Source organism: Suncus etruscus, chromosome 5, assembly GCF_024139225.1.
Source record: "Suncus etruscus isolate mSunEtr1 chromosome 5, mSunEtr1.pri.cur, whole genome shotgun sequence".
Classification (NCBI taxonomy): domain Eukaryota; kingdom Metazoa; phylum Chordata; class Mammalia; order Eulipotyphla; family Soricidae; genus Suncus; species Suncus etruscus.
In genome coordinates this window covers 20,036,255-20,054,052 of record NC_064852.1, presented here as the reverse complement: position 1 = coordinate 20,054,052, position 17,798 = coordinate 20,036,255, and the positions used below count along the sequence as shown (strand labels likewise).

At 56.7% G+C, this 17,798-nt stretch overlaps 1 protein-coding gene across 2 annotated transcripts in view; it reads left to right on the top strand.

Moving 5' to 3' along the window:
* Nucleotides 1–1,124: 1,124 nt before the first annotated feature.
* Nucleotides 1,125–17,798, top strand: part of OLFM1 (olfactomedin 1) — a 33,988-nt gene continuing 17,314 nt past the window's right edge. The window contains exons 1-2 of one of the 2 annotated variants that reach the window (XM_049774045.1): nucleotides 1,125–1,202; nucleotides 13,403–13,552. In XM_049774045.1, coding sequence (XP_049630002.1) covers nucleotides 1,137–1,202; nucleotides 13,403–13,552 — 216 coding nt within the window. In that variant the 5' untranslated portion in view covers nucleotides 1,125–1,136. Of the gene's footprint in view, nucleotides 1,203–11,813; nucleotides 12,092–13,402; nucleotides 13,553–17,798 lie in introns of those variants that run through there. The other variant, XM_049774044.1, reaches the window with a different exon arrangement.

The following is a 17,798-nucleotide window of genomic DNA, read 5'->3' as shown; positions in this document are numbered from 1 at the left end:
ACTGAGGCCCAGGCTGCTCGCTGAAGAGTCAGGTCTGGTTCCAAGTGCTGGGGCCCGTTCTCCTTCACTGCTCCTCTCAGCCACAGAGACTCTGAGGTTTGCAAACCAATTCTGCTTCTTTCAGAAGGAAACACAAAAGCCGAGTGACACAGAAACCATAGCACTAGCTGTTTCACCATGGAACCGCCCCAGTGGACCTAAGCATCTCCAGGGCCTGCACATCAAGGGCCACTGAGCCCTGTGCCCCGCCCAACTGCATCCCTGCAGCCACTGGACCACCAGTCCTCCCCTTCCCTGCAGGGGGAGGTTTCTGAAACACCCAAGGAGCACAAGTTTCTCCTCCAGGGCACAGCAGGTGCAGAAACTTCTGGAAGCCCAAGGGCTGGCCTGTCTGTGGGCTCCTCTAGCAGGCTCCATTTTAAGCAGGCAAGCAGGCAGGGTATCCTGGGTGGGCAGAGCTGTACTCTGTACCCACCGTGCATCACCCAACCAACCTCCTTGGGGGCACCTACTAGGTAGGTGCCCAGTGGCTGGCAAGGACCTGCTTTGGGCTATTTCATATCCCTGCAAAAAATAATAATAATCCTTGCTGGAGGAGCCTCAAATGCCACTCAGCTTGGATGGATTTGTTTGTGCCCCTGGCAGGGTGTCTGTCGAGCACCTCCCTGCAGCCCCCAGATGTGCCCTCCTCACATCCCCACTGCACAGGGATGGACAGATAACGGAACCCACAATTGCAGTTCAATTTCCCCCGCCAGCCTGATGTCACATCCTGTGCCAACCCTCCTCGGTCGCAGGCCACCTCCCAGCACCCCCGCGAACTTCGGGAGCCCCCCACCGTCCCCCCCAGGCCCGCCTCCCCGGAGGAGGGGCCGCCCAGCCCCGCCCAGCCCCGCCGCCCAAGCCCTGCCCGCCTGGCAGCGCCCGATCGGCGGGACTCGGCTCGATCAATATGCAGAGCGGAGGCTCCACGCAGCAGACCCCGCACGCCGCCGCCTGCTCCGGGTGCTGAGGGCGCGGGGACTCGGCGTCCGCGTCCGTCCACGCAGCCGCCGGCCGGCAGCGCCCAGGGCTCGCTCCCCTGCACGCCTGGACCGACCGTCCGTCCGTCCGTCCGTCCGAGGTGGCCGCGAGACATGCCACCGGCCCGGAAGCTCCTGAGCCTCCTCTTTCTCATCCTGATGGGCACCGAACTCACCCAAGTACGTGCAGCCATTTTCGTCCTTGCGTGCCCAGGCGCCCGCCCCTTGGCTTTGCACCCCGCAAAGTCTCCATGGAGTGGCCCCCTCCAGCCCTGGTCTGGGGAAGGGGGACAGGGCCAGGGGCTGGCTGCACTCCTGTGCAGAGGGAGGAAGGGGAAAGAGGGGTGCAGGCCTTGGCCCCTTCCAAATCCTTAGCCTTTGAGGGCTCTGTTGAGTACCCCCCACTAGACACCCCAGCCCACCCCTCAATGCCTGCTGAGAAGTTCCTAGGCTGGCTGGAGCGGATCTTCCCACTGCCTTGGTCATGGGGGGCAAAGAGGGAGCAGATGTGAGGTCTCCCCAGCTTTTCCAGGGATCCCTACCCCACCCCCTCTCTGGTGCTTTCTGCACCCCAACCCCCCACTCTGGCTTCCAGGGCGGGCATTCTTGCAGGCTGGCAAGGGCAGGGGGCAGTGTGAGGGGGCTTGGCATGTTTGAGGGGGGTTCTGGTCACGTGCCTGGGGTGAAGTGTGAGTGGTACAGGGTTGTGTGTGCATGCGTGGGGGGCCACCAGGGCAGCTCAGCCCCGGTTCAGCACCAGGAACAGCAGAGACCACAGCCGGGGCTCCAGCTGAGTGGGTCCCCACTTTCCTGTGCATTAGGAGATGTCAGGTGGGGGAGGAGAAGGGCTCTGGATGGGGACCAGGCTGGGGTGCTGCTTCCATACCGGCTCCTTGAGAGTGACATTAAAATGCCCTTTCATGGGGTCCGGTGCCACCCTCCGGGCTCTGAGTCCTCCCTTGGAGCTGGGAGGGAGCAGGCAGCCAGCCCATGGCCCAAGCCCCTCCCTCCACCAGGCTTGTCCTCCCTCTCATAACCCGAGAGGAAACAAAAGGAAAAGGCACTCGAAGAGGTGGGGGGGGGGGAAGCTGGTAGGAGGGTAGGCTTGGGAATGAACCTGGTTTGCCTGCTTCTAAGGGGTCTGGTGGGGTCTGTCTTCCAACACCCCTATTCCAACGCACCATCCAGCCTTCACAGCCAGGTCCCGGAACTAGTCTGCATGGCGTCCCTGAGAGAAGTTTTCTGGGCAGCTCACAGAGCCTGGTTGAGGGGGTTGGGGGGAGGCAGTGAATTGTGGTGTAGACACAGATACACAGATACACTCAGACGCTGTCACATAGACACACATAGGCACACTCAGATAGTCACACAATCACAAAGACATTCATAGTCATGCAATCACAGAGAAACACTCATGGCTCACACCCTATCACATGGACACATATTCACACACAATGACATAGAACACACATATACGCATCCTCACACAAAGGCACACTCATACACACACACACACAATGACATACAAACACCCGTATAGGGACCCGGAGAGATAGCACAGCGGCGTTTGCCTTGCAAGCAGCTGACCCAGGACCAAAGGTGGTTGGTTCGAATCCCGGTGTCCCATATGGTCCCCCGTGCCTGCCTGCCAGGAGCTATTTCTGAGCAGACAGCCAGGAGTAACCTCTGAGCACTGCTGGGTGTGGCCCAAAAACAAAAACCAAAAAACAACAAAAAAAAAGAAACACATGTATACACAGTTACGTCCTGTCACACAGGCAACACTCAAACAGACACACTAGCACAAAGACACAAAAGTCACATAGAAGCACATATACAGACACACTAATCACACAAATACACATGTTTACACATATTGTCACATAGATATATACTCATATATATCGACACATTAACACATAGCTACAAAGACACATAGATGCGTATTCAGAGTCACAGTCACATAGACACACACAGGCACACAATCATGTAGATACACCAACACAATATATATATACATATATACACACAACATGCACAGTCACATAGAAACCCAGACACACGTTCACGAAGTTGCACATTCACACACTGAGGCTGTCACTTTGACAGACACATGATCACATCCACAGACACACAATTTACTCACTGAGTCACAGAGCTATCCACAGTTACTCACATAGACTCAAAGCACACGTTATTATGAGGTTCACAGACACACACAGACACACAGGATCACAGAGATAGATACTCCGAGACACACAGGTGCACAGTGACACACAATCATAGAAACATATCCCACGAAGACACAGATACAGTGACAGACACGCTCAGGAACACAGAGACACTCAGAGACGGTCACGCACGTGCACTCTCAGTGATCAGCACACGCAGAGGAGTCTTCGCACCTGCGTGCTTACATGCTCCCACAGACCCCTAGCAACAACCCAGAATGCAGACCCAATGAATCTCGGGCCAGTCGCTGTTGCGTGTCCACTCTGCCCGCATCTCCCCGGCTTGCCCTGGAACTTACAGACCTTGTCCTGGAAGAAACCTTGGTTCCTCTTGGTGGGAGCCTGCTTGTGTGTGTGGGGGGGGGCAGGGGACAGCCAGGCCAGAACATGCTTCCCACTGGCCACTTATAGCCCCTATTCACCAGGCAGAGCCCCAGCAGCTCCTGGGCCTGGCCCAGGAGGGCCATTTCTTGAGGGACCTTCCTCTTTCTGAAGCTAAGCCAGGGATCCCCAGAGGCACCTGTCCAGCCCCAGGGCCCTCCAGGATCAGCTTTCAGAGGTTCCTCTGAGCATCCGAGAACAACAGCTCTGGGCAGACCTTGTTCCCCATTTCCAGGTTCCAGGGACACACAGGCTCTCCATTTCCTGTGACCCAACTACCTGCTCCCATCCTGGGTCCCCATGGGTAGGCTGGTGCCCCTCTCCTGCAGTGGGGACCTCTGGTTAGCAGGGTAGGGGCAGGGCTGTGAGTCTCAGCTACTTGGGGCACCAGATTGCAGCCCTGCAGGCCCGTGGGGATGGGAGTGGCCAGAGCAGGACCACTGACCATCAACACCGACCAAGCTAGAAAAAAACCTGAACTTGAGCAGCTTGGGGACTGCTCTTGGGGACCCCAGCATGACCCTCCCCCTTAACCTCTGAGGGCCCAGCCCAGGTTTTTGGAGCCATACAGGTGTACATATATGAAAACACATACATATAAAGCATACATGCATAGGCTTGTGCATATGTGCCTGTATGAGATGCATTCATGTGCCTCTTGCTTTGTGCACCTGTGCCCACATGTACCCGTGTGTATGAAGATGTGTTATGTGTGCCTGTGTGTGCTGAGTGCCCATGTGCTACATCTGTGCATTTATCTTGTTGCATATATGACTTGTGTGTTTGTGTGTAGTGTGTCATGTATCTGTGTGTGTGCTGTGTATGCATATGTGCCTGTGGGCATGTGTGCTGTGTATGCTCATGTGAGTGTGTGACATAAAGGGGTCACTGTGTGCAGGCCTGAAGCTGTCCACCTGCACAGCCCACTCTAGCTTACGGGTGCCTATGCAGGGGAGGGCAGCACATGGCAGCCCATCTGTCCCCATGAGCCCTGACTGGGCCCCTCCATCTGATGCTAATGATGAGGGGCAGGCTGCGGGCTCTCTGTGCCAGGCTGGGGCATGGTGAACTCTGTCCCAGTGGGCACAAGGCTCCCTGTGGTTCCTGTCAGGTTTCTCCTTGAGTTGCTGTGAGCATTTCCAGCTTCTTGCTGGCAGACAGGCAGGGCAGTGGCAGTGACATGTACAGGGGCACCAAGCTGGGGCTGGGCTCTGCCTGCGAGGCCCCTTCCCTGCTGCCTTTTGCCCTGACCCCGCCATGCATCTGGGTAACCTGAAGAGGCCCCCAGGAGAGCCCAACCTGTGCCCCACCATGTGGGGACAGTGTGTGGGGGCTGCTCTGTGGGCCCATCCTTCCTACATGCCATCAACGCTTTCCTTTCTTCACTTCCCTGTGTCTGAGAGCTCAGACCCAGGCCTATATGAATACCTACAGACCCCATGGGGGTTGGTTCCACTCAAGGCATGGTGTGTGCTAGAGCTTGTTCATGTTGAGAAACTAGATCATGTTTGGGACTGGATTGTACAGGCGTTGGGTCATGTGTGTGGGCTGGATTTTGTGGGAGCTGGATTATTGGGGAGCTGGATTGTGTGAGGGTAATAGATTATGTTGTGGAGCTGTTTTCCATATAGAACTGAATTACATGGGGGGGGCTGGTTTATGTGAAACTGGATTGTTCGGGGAAGCCAGATTACATGCATGATCTGGATAATGTGGAGGTGCTAGATTCAGTGGGGAGCTGGTTTACATGTGGGGTCCTGTCTATGTTTCGAGGGATGCTGGGGCTCCATCTGGTCTGCAATAGGCTGGTGTTCAGATGGGAGTCTGGGAGCCATGTTTGTACCCAGCAGTGTTGAGGTGCAGGATGGTGGGGAGAGGAGGTGGGCAGTGGGCAGTCTCTGGGCTGGCTCCCTCAGCACCAGGGTGCAGTGTCCAGTGGGGAGAGGAACAAGGTTCCTGCAGCCTGAGCAGAGGCCTCCTTTGGTACATTCCTGCCTGGCTTGGCCTGGTACCCCAAGTCAGGCTGGTCTCTCTACCAGCTCCCACCCCCCACCTCTCTGCCAGCCCCTCCCCAGTTTTTCTACCAACCTGGTTCTCTGCCAGCTCCTTTCTCTGCCAACCTCCTTCCTGCCAGCCTCCTTCCTGCCAGCCCCCCTCTCTGCCAGCCCGTCTTTCTGCCTTGCTTCTCATCAGACCTAATGTCCTGTTTGGTGCTGAATAGAGGTGGGAGTGACCTCTGGGACCTTCTGTGGAGGGAAGCTGTGGTGGGGGGAATGGGAGCCCACCCAGACCCTTCCTTCCAGATTGTTCTCTCACCTCTGTTTTCCGCCCCACATGTTCCCTGAGCAGATTTCGAGGACAGAGGGCCCTCCTTGGGGCATGAGCCCACCCACAGCCTCACCCCTTCTTGGCCCCCCTCATTTCCTTCAGGGTCAGGGCTGAGGTTGTGTTTCTAGTCCTCTCCTAGATGATTCCCACAGGGCTGATTCTGGCTTTGGGCTGAGTGCCGTCAAATTTGGGGGTTGTGGGGGGTAACCTGGACTGCCCCTACTGCTGGTCGTGTCTCCTGGGGAAGGGCTGGGCTCCTCAGCCTTGGTGTGTGTTAATTTCTGAGCTCGTCAGTAATTTCCAACTCCAAGCGAAGCAACAGGATGCAGCAGAGCCAGGCATGGTGTGGCCAGGGGAAAAGAATCGATTCTCATCTGAGAAAGATGCTCTCCCTGATAATGTTGGTGGTGGTGGTGGGGGGTTAGGTCTCCTTATCTCACTGGGAGGATCAAGACTGGAGAAGGTACGGAGAGATAGCACAGCGGTGTTTGCCTTGCAAGCAGCCAATCCAGGACCAAAGGTGGTTGGTTCGAATCCCAGCATCCCATATGGTCCCCCGTGCCTGCCAGGAGCTATTTCTGAGCAGACAGACAGGAGTAACCCCTGAGCAACGCCGGGTGTGGCCCAAAAACCAAAAAAAAAAAAAAAAAAAAAAGGCTGGAGAAGGTTTTGGTTGTGTGACCCAGACCTTGCAGCTGTGGCTGGAATCATGCTGTTTTCATGTCCCCAGGTCTCCTGTATTGCCCACAGCCTGCTATTCATGACCTGGTACTCATAGCCCAGTGCTCACAACTTGATGCTCATGGCCTTGTGCTTATGGCCTAGTGCTCACAGCAGCCCCCACTGCTCAGTGGCTGTGGAACAGGGCAGCTATGGGGCTCAAGGTTTTTTGTGGGGGGTTACACCCGGAAGTGCTCAGGGGTTACTCCTGGCTCCATGCTCAGAAATCGCTCCTGGCAGGCTCAGGGGACCATATGGGATGCCGGGATTCGAACCACCGACCTTCTGCATGAAGGCAAACACCTTACCTCCATGCTATCTCTCCGGCCCCAAGTTTTTGAGGTTCCTGACTGATGGTCACTCAAGAAGTGACAGTCCCAGGGGCTGAAGTGATAGCACAGCAGTAGGATATTCACCTTGCATGTGGCCTGCCGATGTTTGATCCCTTACATCCCATATGGTCCCTTGAGCCTGCCAGGAGTAATTTCTGAGCGCAAAGCCAGGAGTAACCCCTAAGCTCCTCTGGGTATGGTCCAAAAAAAATGGTGCAGGGGCCCCCAACTTGGGGGCCTCTAATTGTGCTGCAGACGTACGCCCCAAGAAAACCTCTGATTGAGCCAAGACTGGGAACCTGTGAGTCCAAAAGGAAGGACCGAGTTTCCATCCCAGCTCTGCTAGATACTCCAACAGCCCAATACCCAGCATTTGTGGGAATAGCTCTGGGGAAGGGGCCACATTTGAACCTTCTCTATGCCCATTGCCCTTACCAAAGACTACATCCAGGCTGCCAGAATGTGGAGCAGCTTGGGGGCTGGAGGGTTGTCCCTCCTGAGGCAATGCGACAAGCCCTAAAGGATGCGGGGATTCTGGGTGGAACTGCCCTGGCCTCACTGCAGGGAAAATGGTTTTGCCCCTTCTCCCTTTCCTCCTTCCCCCTTCTACTTTCTCCCCTCCTTCCTCTCCCCTCTTCCCTCCCTCCCCTATCTCCCTTCTTTTCCTCCCCTCTTCTCCTTCCTCCCATCCTAGCCCCTTCTTCCCCTCCCTTTCCCTCTCACCTCCTCTCCTTTTCTCTCCCCTCGCCTCCCCATCACCTCCTCCTCTCCCCGCTTTCTCCCTCCCCTTCTCCCTGCCCACCTCCCATCCCTTTTCTCCCCAACCCTTTTCTGCTGACCCCTACCTCTGTCTTCCCCATCCCTCTTCTTCTTTCTCCTGCTTTCTCCCCCTCCTTTCTCTCCCTCTCCCTGCCCTCCTCCAGTCCTGGACAAGTGACACAAGCAAAATTTGTGTATTTCCAACAGCCAAAGGACACACGAACGAACCGTGTCATTAGTGAGTACAGAGATTAGGGCAGCCTTCAGCATCCAGGCTGGCAGGGAATGACGGCAGTGCAAGGGGTGGTCAACACTTTGCAAGGCATGTGGTGCCCCTGCCCTGTGTGCTGGCAGGAGACGGAGCATTGGTGCGGGGACAGGGTTCGGTTACATAACACCTGCTCGGCCGAATCCCTGAATGCCTCTTGGAGGCCCTGATCCAGGCTGGTTCAGGAGGGAAGGGACAGGTGACCCTGGCAGGCCTGAGTGCAGCCTGGAACTGGGGAACCGGGGGCCACTGAGTCTGTGCAAAGCTCGAAGTCTGTGCTGGACCTGTGTAGGTGTGGGTATGGGTGTCTGTGCCAACTGCCACCACCCCTGAACCCCTGAGGTTTAGAGTGATCCTGTGTGCCCTAAATTTATATGTAGAAACTCTTGGTCCTCAAAGATGAGGGTGTTAGAAATGCCGCCCTGTGTCATTCTGAAACGGGTCAGTGATTGTCAGCAGCTGCTGGGTCCCCCAGCAACTCCCATTAGGGGGCTTCCATGGCCACAGCCAGTCTTTGCCCCCTCAGTGGCTCACAGAGCAGTTGGGGGCTACAGTGGTATGGTATGCTAGGGCTAGGGGTACTGAGGACTTGAGGAACAGCGGGTTTCCACATGACCTTGGACCATGACCTTTGTGGAAACTTGATGTATCAGGGACTACAGGTGTTGATGTGCTATGTGGTGACCCCTCCCTACCATTTCCCATCCCTGTGTGCAGGGGGGCAGGAAGGTTTTCCTCCAGGAGCTGTGGGCTCTTGGGTCCCACATTCCATCCGCTGCCCTCAATTCAGCCTGCTACCCCCTCCCCACCCTCCATCCTGACCCCCATTCCTGTTTGTTTGTTTTTTTTTTTTTGGTTTTTGGGCCACACCCGGTAACGCTCAGGGATTACTCCTGGCTATATGCTCAGAAGTTGCTCCTAGCTTGGGGGACCATATGGGACGCCGGGGGATCGAACCTCGGTCCGTCCAAGGCTAGCGCAGGCAAGGCAGGCACCTTACCTCTAGCACCACCACCCGGCCCCCCCATTCCTGTTTTTTATCCTGACCCATCACCCTCGCCTTCCATTGTGACACCCTTTTTGCTGAGTTTTTTGCTGATCCTCTCAGAGAGAAAAATGAGGGTGCTTCATATGAGCTCAGACTGAGCCTGGGAGTTAATGAGTTGGATTTGATGGAACTGGCACCTCCCAGCCAGTAAGGTTCAGGGGCTCAGGGAAGGGGCACAGGGCAGAACCAAAGATGTGGGGCCCCCGCTGGGCATATGGGGGTGGAGAGGTCTGAGGATTGTATCTGCAGAGACAGAGAGAAGGGAAAGGGGGCTTGGCCTCTCCTGCCCTCACCTCAGATTCTCCTACCCCCATGGCTCAGTGCAAAAGATAGAGGAACCCCCAGGCGTAACAGACCAGCCTGGTGTGAAAGCCTTATTCTTAGTGAGGTAGTGGGGGCCCCAATCCGTCCTGGCATCCCTCAGCACTGCAAGTCCAGGGGAAAACTGGTTAAGGGCCTGTGAAGTCAAGTCAGAGGTGAAACAGCTGTTGGACAGCACTGGGCCACGACTCTTAGACAGAAATTTGGCTTGTGCTGTTTGCCCAGACCTGGAGGACCAACTGTGAACACTCCCAGCCCTCCAGGGCCTTTCACTCACACCTGCGTTGCCAACCAAAGGCATGCCCAGTACCTGGCACTGTCCATTCTCCTCATGGTGGTCACCACAGAAGCTACCTCAGCTTGAGGTCCCTGCATACCACGCCTTTGGCCACTCTCCTCTCACTCTGACAAATGCCTGCCCAGAGTGCTTTGTTGTGCCAAGCCAGGGATGGAGGGTGGGGGGGACCAGGTCTGTTCTGTGCTGCTTTGTCACATCCTTCTGGGATCCCAAACACCCACTTTACAGATGTGGAAACCAAGGCATATAAAGATTCATTCAGGGGCCGGAGCAATAGCACAGTAGGTAGGGTGTTTATCTTATGCCGCCCTGGGTTTGATGTCTGGCATCCCATATGATCCTGACAGGAGTGATTTTTGAGTGCAGCCAAAAGTGCAGTTTCCCCCTGCCCCCCCTCAAAAAACAAAACAAAACAAAACAAAAAGATTCTTCCAGGGTCTCCATGAGAAGTGGTCAGGCCTGGTTGAGACCCAGGCGACCTGCTCCACATCTAATGTGCATCCTGGAATGCCCTGGGCAGGGCCAAGACTTTGCCAAGTGACAGTTAGTGTTCAACTGGGCACAGCCCCGAGTGCCCGCTACTGTGTTCTTGACGTTAGTTTTGGCTTCCTGGAGCTTGTTTGCTGCATGCAAGGGGTCCCTGCATGGTTTTAAACTAGGGTGCGCAGTGCACTAGACCTCTCCATTCAGTAGCGTTGGCTTTCCTGTTGGCCTGAATGGGCCCGTGAGACCCGTCGCGAGACGGAGCGTGACTGCAAGAGGCTTGGGTCAACGTAGGCGGAGGCAGCCCTGTTTCTCTCCCCCACCTTCCCCCCAGCAAGCCTGTGAGCCCAGAGCTGCCAAGCTTGTGAGCACAAGGGACCGTGTGCCTCCCGCCCCGGCCCAGCCTGCAGTACCGGAGCTCACTAGGAGATGGCGCCCTTCCCCAACTGTTGAGTGGGGCGGTGTCTTGCCGCCCCCCCCCCCCATCACCCCTACCCTATCTACCCAAAAAACAACCCGAGGCTCCCGTGTAGTCTCCGCAGTTCGACTGTAGGAACTGGAAAGAGGCCCAAGACGGGGAGATCATGGGGAGGACAGGGAGACCAACCCCTGCAAACACCCCCCACCCACCCACCCAAAGAATCTACACCTGGACAGAACCCCTGCCCTGAGTGCCCCAGGGGCTTCCAGATGCGTTCTGGCAGGCAGGCTAGGAAGGATGTCGCCTCCAGTTGTTAGGGTCACCGCAGATTCAGGACACACGCGGTCCCCGCCCTGCATACCCCTAACAGGGCAAGCAGACACTCCATGGTCTGGGGAAGGGGGTTCCTGTTTGCACCCCGGGACAGGTCCACTAAGTACAGGGAAGGTGCGTGGACCCACACCCCACCCCACCCCATGCCACAACGCACCTCTCCTGGGTGTGGCCCCTTCAGTTCCTAACAAGGCTTATTTATCCCCCAGTCCCCGCATGGTGGTGCGCCCAGGGCGCAATGGGTGGGGAGGAGTGAGGCCACACTGCAGGGCCACCCCTTCGTGCCAAAGGCCATCGAGCACCCTGCCCCTCAATCTCCGGAGACTAGGAAAGCGCGGGGCGAGCCCTCTCCAGGGGATCCTAGTTCCTAGGGCTAAGCAGGTCCCCAAGCTGGGGACAGGAGAGTGGGTGGGTGTTCGGAGAGAAGGGGTGATCCAGGGAGACTTCCCCCCAGGGCTGCTGGTGGACTTTGCAGAACTGGGTGGGGGGGGGGGGTGGTGGGAGGCGGGCTTCCCGGATCCACCCCGCAGCAGCAGCAGCGCATCCCCGCATCCTTCCCCGCATCCTCCCCGTCTCCATCTGGGGCGCGCGTGGACCGTTGCTCACAGCCAGGGGGCGGCCGGGAGCCGGAGAGGAGAGGAAAAATCCACCCATCGCCTGGGCAGATTGCGTCGGCCGCCGCCCGGCCGTGTCCCCGCCTCCCTTCCCTTCCCTTCCCGGCCGCGGCCCCCGCGCGCAGCCCGCGCCGGGCACAGAGCCGGGTGGCCCTTCCCGGCGGCGGGCGCGGACAAGTAGCGGGACGCGAGGCGGGCACTTCGGCCATGGCCCGGGCGAGCTGGGCGGCGGCGATGGAGGCGGAGGGTGGGCGGCGGCGGGCAGACGGGGCGCGGGGACACGGCCGGGCGCCCCTGCCCGCCGCGGTGCCCGCCGCCTGAAGGCTGCCCAGGAGGGCGCGCGAAGCCCCGGGCGGGCGCCTGCTGGGCGCGGGGTGGCGCGATGTCGGTGCCGCTGCTCAAGATCGGGGTAGTGCTGAGCACCATGGCCATGATCACCAACTGGATGTCCCAGACGCTGCCCTCCCTGGTGGGCCTCAACACCACCAAGCTGTCGGCGGCCAGCGGCGGGACGCTGGACCGCAGCACCGGCGTAAGTGCGCGCGCCCTCCTCCACCACCCGACACCCGTGCGCCCGTCTGGGTCTGGCTCTGGCTCTGGCTCTGGCTCTGGCTCTGGGTCTCACCAGCCCCGGTCCCCACACCCCCAGGCGACGCTTGCTTGCTAGCTTCCATCCTTGGCCGGATCAGCTCCCTTTCGCGCGCGCAGGGCCTGGGTGCCAGGGAGGGGACCCGCGGCTTGGCCACCAACTCGTCGCCAAGTCCCCCCACTTGCTGAGATGGGGAAGGCAAGGCTGGGGTGGGAACTCGGGGAACTGTCCAAGGTCACTCCGCGAGTCAGGGGTGGAGGCCCCAGCACGTTGCCCCTACTGGGTCGCAGCCAGCCAGGAGCCAACCTGGAGAGAGAGAGGGACTGCTGGAGCTGTGTCGTCCCCGTCCCCCCCCCCCCCAGCCCCATCTCTGTTCTGCCCGCTGCAGAGCCCCTGCGCTCTCCCGCCTTTCCTCCTGATTCCCTACACCGAGAACCCTATCATGCTGCGGAGGGGGTAGGACGGGCGCGCCTCCCATCAGAGCCAGGCGGTTTGCCCCCTCCCCACCTCCCCAATCACCTTTGGGGGTTAGACTGACTTGTGTAGGGCGGAGGCAGAGACTAAGGGTCACACCAGCAGGGTTGAGTGGGACTCTAGGAACAGACAGGCTGGCCTTTTCTCTCCAGCCAAGAGGGGGTGAAGGACACCAGCCCCTCCCCTGCTTCTCTTTTGTAGCCAAGGACACAGAACCAGGGAGGGGGGGTCCCCAGTCAGAGACCCTCAGATGAGGGTCTTTGCAGCAGCTCCAGGTGTAGACTAAACTGAAAGAAAAGGAAATGGGCAGGCTAGACCCCCCACTCCAGTCTCCTGCTCCCCTTGGCTTCAAGGGGAGATGGCCTGGGTAAAGGGCTGCAGGGGTGGTGGGGCGGGTAGGTCTCATGGCCTAGCTGCCAGGTGGCTGGGTGGGTGCAGGGCGGCTCTGGCTTGTGGCACTGTGGTGGGGTGTGACCCAGCACGTGTCCCCAGCCCTCAGAGGACAGTGCTCCGTTCTTTGAGAGGGCGGCTTTGGCCAGGGCCCCCCACCTTGCACTCCCAGGTGGGAATCTGGTCCCTGGACCCTACATTCCAGGCATCAGCAGCCCCCACCTTCTCCCACCCAGCCTCACTCCCGGCCCAGCTGCGGTGCCCCTGGACCTCGCTGGGGTTCAGGGATTGCACCAGGGTCCCTGGAGGAGACTGCGGTGCGAGCCCCTTGCCTCGCCCATGTGCCTGGCCCTGGGGGCCCCTGACGGCCGCCCGTCTGTCCGTCTGCAGGTGCTGCCCACCAACCCCGAGGAGAGCTGGCAGGTGTACAGCTCGGCCCAGGACAGCGAGGGCCGCTGCATCTGTACTGTGGTGGCACCTCAGCAGACCATGTGCTCCCGGGACGCTCGCACCAAGCAGCTCCGGCAGCTCCTGGAGAAGGTGAGTGTGAGTCCCGCGGTGGGCAGGCATGTGACTGGGAGTGTGGGGGTCTGGGGACACGTGCATGTGTGACCGAGAGTGTGGGCGTGAGTGTGAGGTGCATGGCACATGTGAGCATCTTGTGAATGTGTGCGGCTGAGAGCGTGGGCCTGTGCATGCATGAACATGTGTGGGTGTGAGTGTGGGTGTGAGTCTGTGCATGTATGAGCATGGGTGAGTGCGTGTTGTTGGAAAATGTGTGGAATGTGTGTCTGTGAGTGGGAGTCTACCGGGCAATGTGTGCATGGCTCGAGCGTGCGAGAGAGAGAGAGAGAGAGAGAGAGAGAGAGAGAGAGAGAGAGAGAGAGAGAGAGAGAGAGAGAGAGAGAGAGAGAGAGAGAGAGAGAGAGACTGGGCTGGGCTGGGCTGGGCTGGGCTGGGCTGGGCTGGGCTGGGCTGGGCTGCAGGTCTGGCCACACTCAGATCACGTTTCCTGGCTTGTCCCCTCTCAGTATTTGTGAATGGTGGCTAGGCGGATGAAGGGGTGCCTGGTTGAGTGTGGGAGATGGTTAGGGGGTGCCTGGTTGGAAAGGGTGGCAGGTGGGGGATGATGACATGAGGGGATGGTAGGTGGGTGGAAGGGGAAACATTAGGTGGGTAGAAGGAAAAATGGATGTTTTGGGGTAGCAGATTAGAAACCCCGTGGCCGTGGAGGGGCCAAAAGGCTTCCTGGTCCCTACAGGCCCCTCCAGTGAACCTAACCCAAGGTCCAGAGCTGAGACAGAGCCTTTGTCTATGTTGCTTTTGGGGATCTCTGCCCTGTGTGGCCACTGCCCTTCCCCTGCCCACCGGCAGAGAGGATATCTGCTCTCCCCAGAGGGGGTTGGGGTGCCAGTCTCCCCTAGCCAGGTTTCTCCACCACCCTGACCCAAGAAAGGGGATATTTGATGTGGGGGGCTGCACACACAGACCCACCACAGACACACAATCACACGCAGGCACCACACATTACAGTTACACACAGATACACCACATAGAGACCATGTAGTTACAGACAGCACAGACACCACAGAGACCACACATTTATACAGACATCGCAAACACACTATTAAATACACACACCACGCAGACCACACAGACACCATAGATACAAACAATTGCTACAAATACCACAAAGACACAACACATTCGTTTAATACATAGACATATTACACAAAGACTGCACAGTTACATAGTCACACACAGACACCACAAATACCAAACAGAGATCACACAGTTACTCAGACACCACAGACAAACACAATTACACACGGAAATATCACAAGTACCACACAGAGACTGCACAGTACATGGATACCACAGACACACAGTTACACAATCATGTCACAAACACTCGGAGACCACAGACACCACAGTCACACATAGAGACGCATATGCAAATACACAAACTCCACAGAGACATATCATTACAGGCATCACAAATAACCTCACAAGATCATGCAGTGACACACAGGCAGACACATATTTCTCACACTGACATGTTACACCAGAGACACCAGAAAAATAATACAGAAGCCTCACAATTACACAGACACACGGTTGCGCACGTGGGCATCACAGATAACCCACAAAATCAACTCAGCTACACCTTCGGACATACTGTTCCACAGAGATCCCACAATAGAACATATTCCATGGTCGCACACAGAGTTACACACCCACAGACACTGCAGACAGACACACAGTTACATTCAACCCCATATAAACATGCACCATAACACATGAGTGATTACAGGCACAGCCATACACAGGTTCCACACGCAGACATCAGAACAAGTACAGTGCACTTGCCATTGTTACATGCACAGATATGTGGAACATATGTGTACACAGATACACACATACAAACACTCATATGCTGCTCCAGGCCACCCACAGTCACACATTGAAGACACAACACACACAACTACAGACACACACGAACACAGAACACATACTTGCCACAACAACACTGCACACACATGCCAGTACTGAGGCATACAAACCACACACCATCTGTGCACCCCCGCACAAGCCTTTTGGTGCGTGGAGGGAAGACTGTGGCCCTTTGTGGGGGCAGCCCATGCTGCAAGGAACCCCAAGGAGGGTCCTCAGCAATGTTCCACCTGCCCTGACCACCCACTGCTGATACCACCACCCCCAGTCTCATCAAAGCATCCCCTCCTTCCTGACCTGTTTCCCAAACCATCCAAGAAAGGGGTGAGCCTACCCTGGACCCAGCCTGTTCTGTTCCACCACCACCACCCCCATGCCACCCCAAAGAATCTAAGGGATCTGGCTTTGTTCTGCCACCTCCGGTTGCCTGTGAAATCGCTTGACAAGAATCAAGTCAAATGCATTCACCAATCACACAACATTTATTAGCACGAAATGAGGCGAAGCCTAATTGGAACTTTAATTATTCAGAATTGTGGAAAAGGAGGGGGGCTTGCAGCTTGCAGGGCTCTTGGTACAGGAGATCAGGACCCCTAGGCTCTAAGGACCAGCCATCTGAGTCCCATCAGAGTCCTAGCACCAGTTCTAGAAAGCTCTACAAACCCCTGGAGAATGTGCTAGAAGTGATGTTGGGGCCTGTTTGCAGGCTGCAGATCTCTGGCTGGTGACTTAGGGCTGGGGAGCAGCCTGCCCCAGTGGGGAAAATCACCCAGGGGGACAGACCTGTGACTTCAGGGTGGGCTGGAGGAACAGAAATCCCATAACCTGTTGTGATGCCCCGCCCAAAGGTGGCTGGGTGCTGTGTGGCTTTCGATAAGGGGCTTTACTTTTCGGAGCCTTTGTCTGTGCAAGGTGGGACAGTCATTGGAGCTGCCAGACACCTGCTGTCTTTTTGGGTCCTGTCCTACAGATGTGAACCAGAGGCACCCTCAGTGGGCCCCCAGTGATCTCAGAGGGTCTGAGATAGCCGCTTAGGCTGAGACTCCATCTACCATCTGCTTTTGGGTTGGCCAGAAAGAGAGGAATTTGGGGGTCAAGTGCTGCTGCTGTTGTTTAAGGCAGACAAATAGTTTCACTTCTTTGAATCGTGCTTTGTTTCAAAACTTCACATTATTTTTTGTTTTTGTTTTTGGGTCACACCCGGCAGTGCTCAGTGGTTACTCCTGGCTCTCTGCTCAGAAATCGCTCCTGGCAGGCTCAGGGGACCATATGGGATGCCGGGATTCGAACTACCGTTCTTCTGCAAGCAAGGCAAACGCCTTACCTCTATGCTATCTCTCCGGCCCAAAAACTTCACATTTTGATCTTTAAAACTATTTCACTTGGAACTAGAGCAATAGTACAGTGAGGAGGGTGCTGGCCTTGCATGCAGCCGACCCGGATTCCATTCTGGCATCCCCATAGAATCCCCTGAGCCCCATCAGGAGTGGCAGAGCCAGGAATCAGCCCTGTGCATTATAGGGAGTGGCCCCCCAATCAAAATCAACAAATCCAAAATCTTCCTTTGGTAAAAAAAAAAAAAAAAAAAAAAAAAAAAAAAAAAAGGCTCCTCTGCCGGCCCTGGTCCCTCCTCACATTCCCAGCTGAAACAAACCTGGGAGTTACTGTGAGGCAGATTTTAGGCTACCACTTCCACCAAATCCAGCACTGCATAATCCCTGAGCACCAAGCCACCCCCCAAAATAACAAAAGGTGCTGTATTAGTCTCCATCCAAATGGCAGGATAAACCCAGAGGGTATGGGGTGTCGCCAGGCAGTAGAGGGAAAGGAAATTCCCTCCAAAGACCTGGGGAGCCCTGGTGTCCCCTAACTGGGCTTGACAGACTTGAGTATTGGGGGGGGGGTGTTTGCTGTATTTTTTTAGCTTTTGGCCCACACCTGGCAACACTCAAAGGTAACTTCTGGCAGACTTGGGGGACCCTATGGGATGCCAGTGATCAAACCCAAATCGGCTACATGCAAGGCAAAGGTCCTCCCCTCTGTGCTATCACTCCAGCCCTCAAATTTGTTTTGTGTATGTGTGTGCATTTGTGTATGAGAGATGAAACCCAGCTACTTTCCTCGTGCTCCCCCTTTTACTGGCTGGTGGTGTCTGTGGGGGGCTGGATGGCTTTCGGCATAAGGACCCCTTCGTCCCTCTTTTCCTGACCTGGCAGAGCTTCACACCCAGCTGATTCCATTCCTGGGCGGGAGGCAGCGTCTATTTTCGAGTTCAGCAAAAATGCAGAGAGAGCGTGGCTGCGAGATGGAGGTTTCTCCCCTGGGCTGGTAA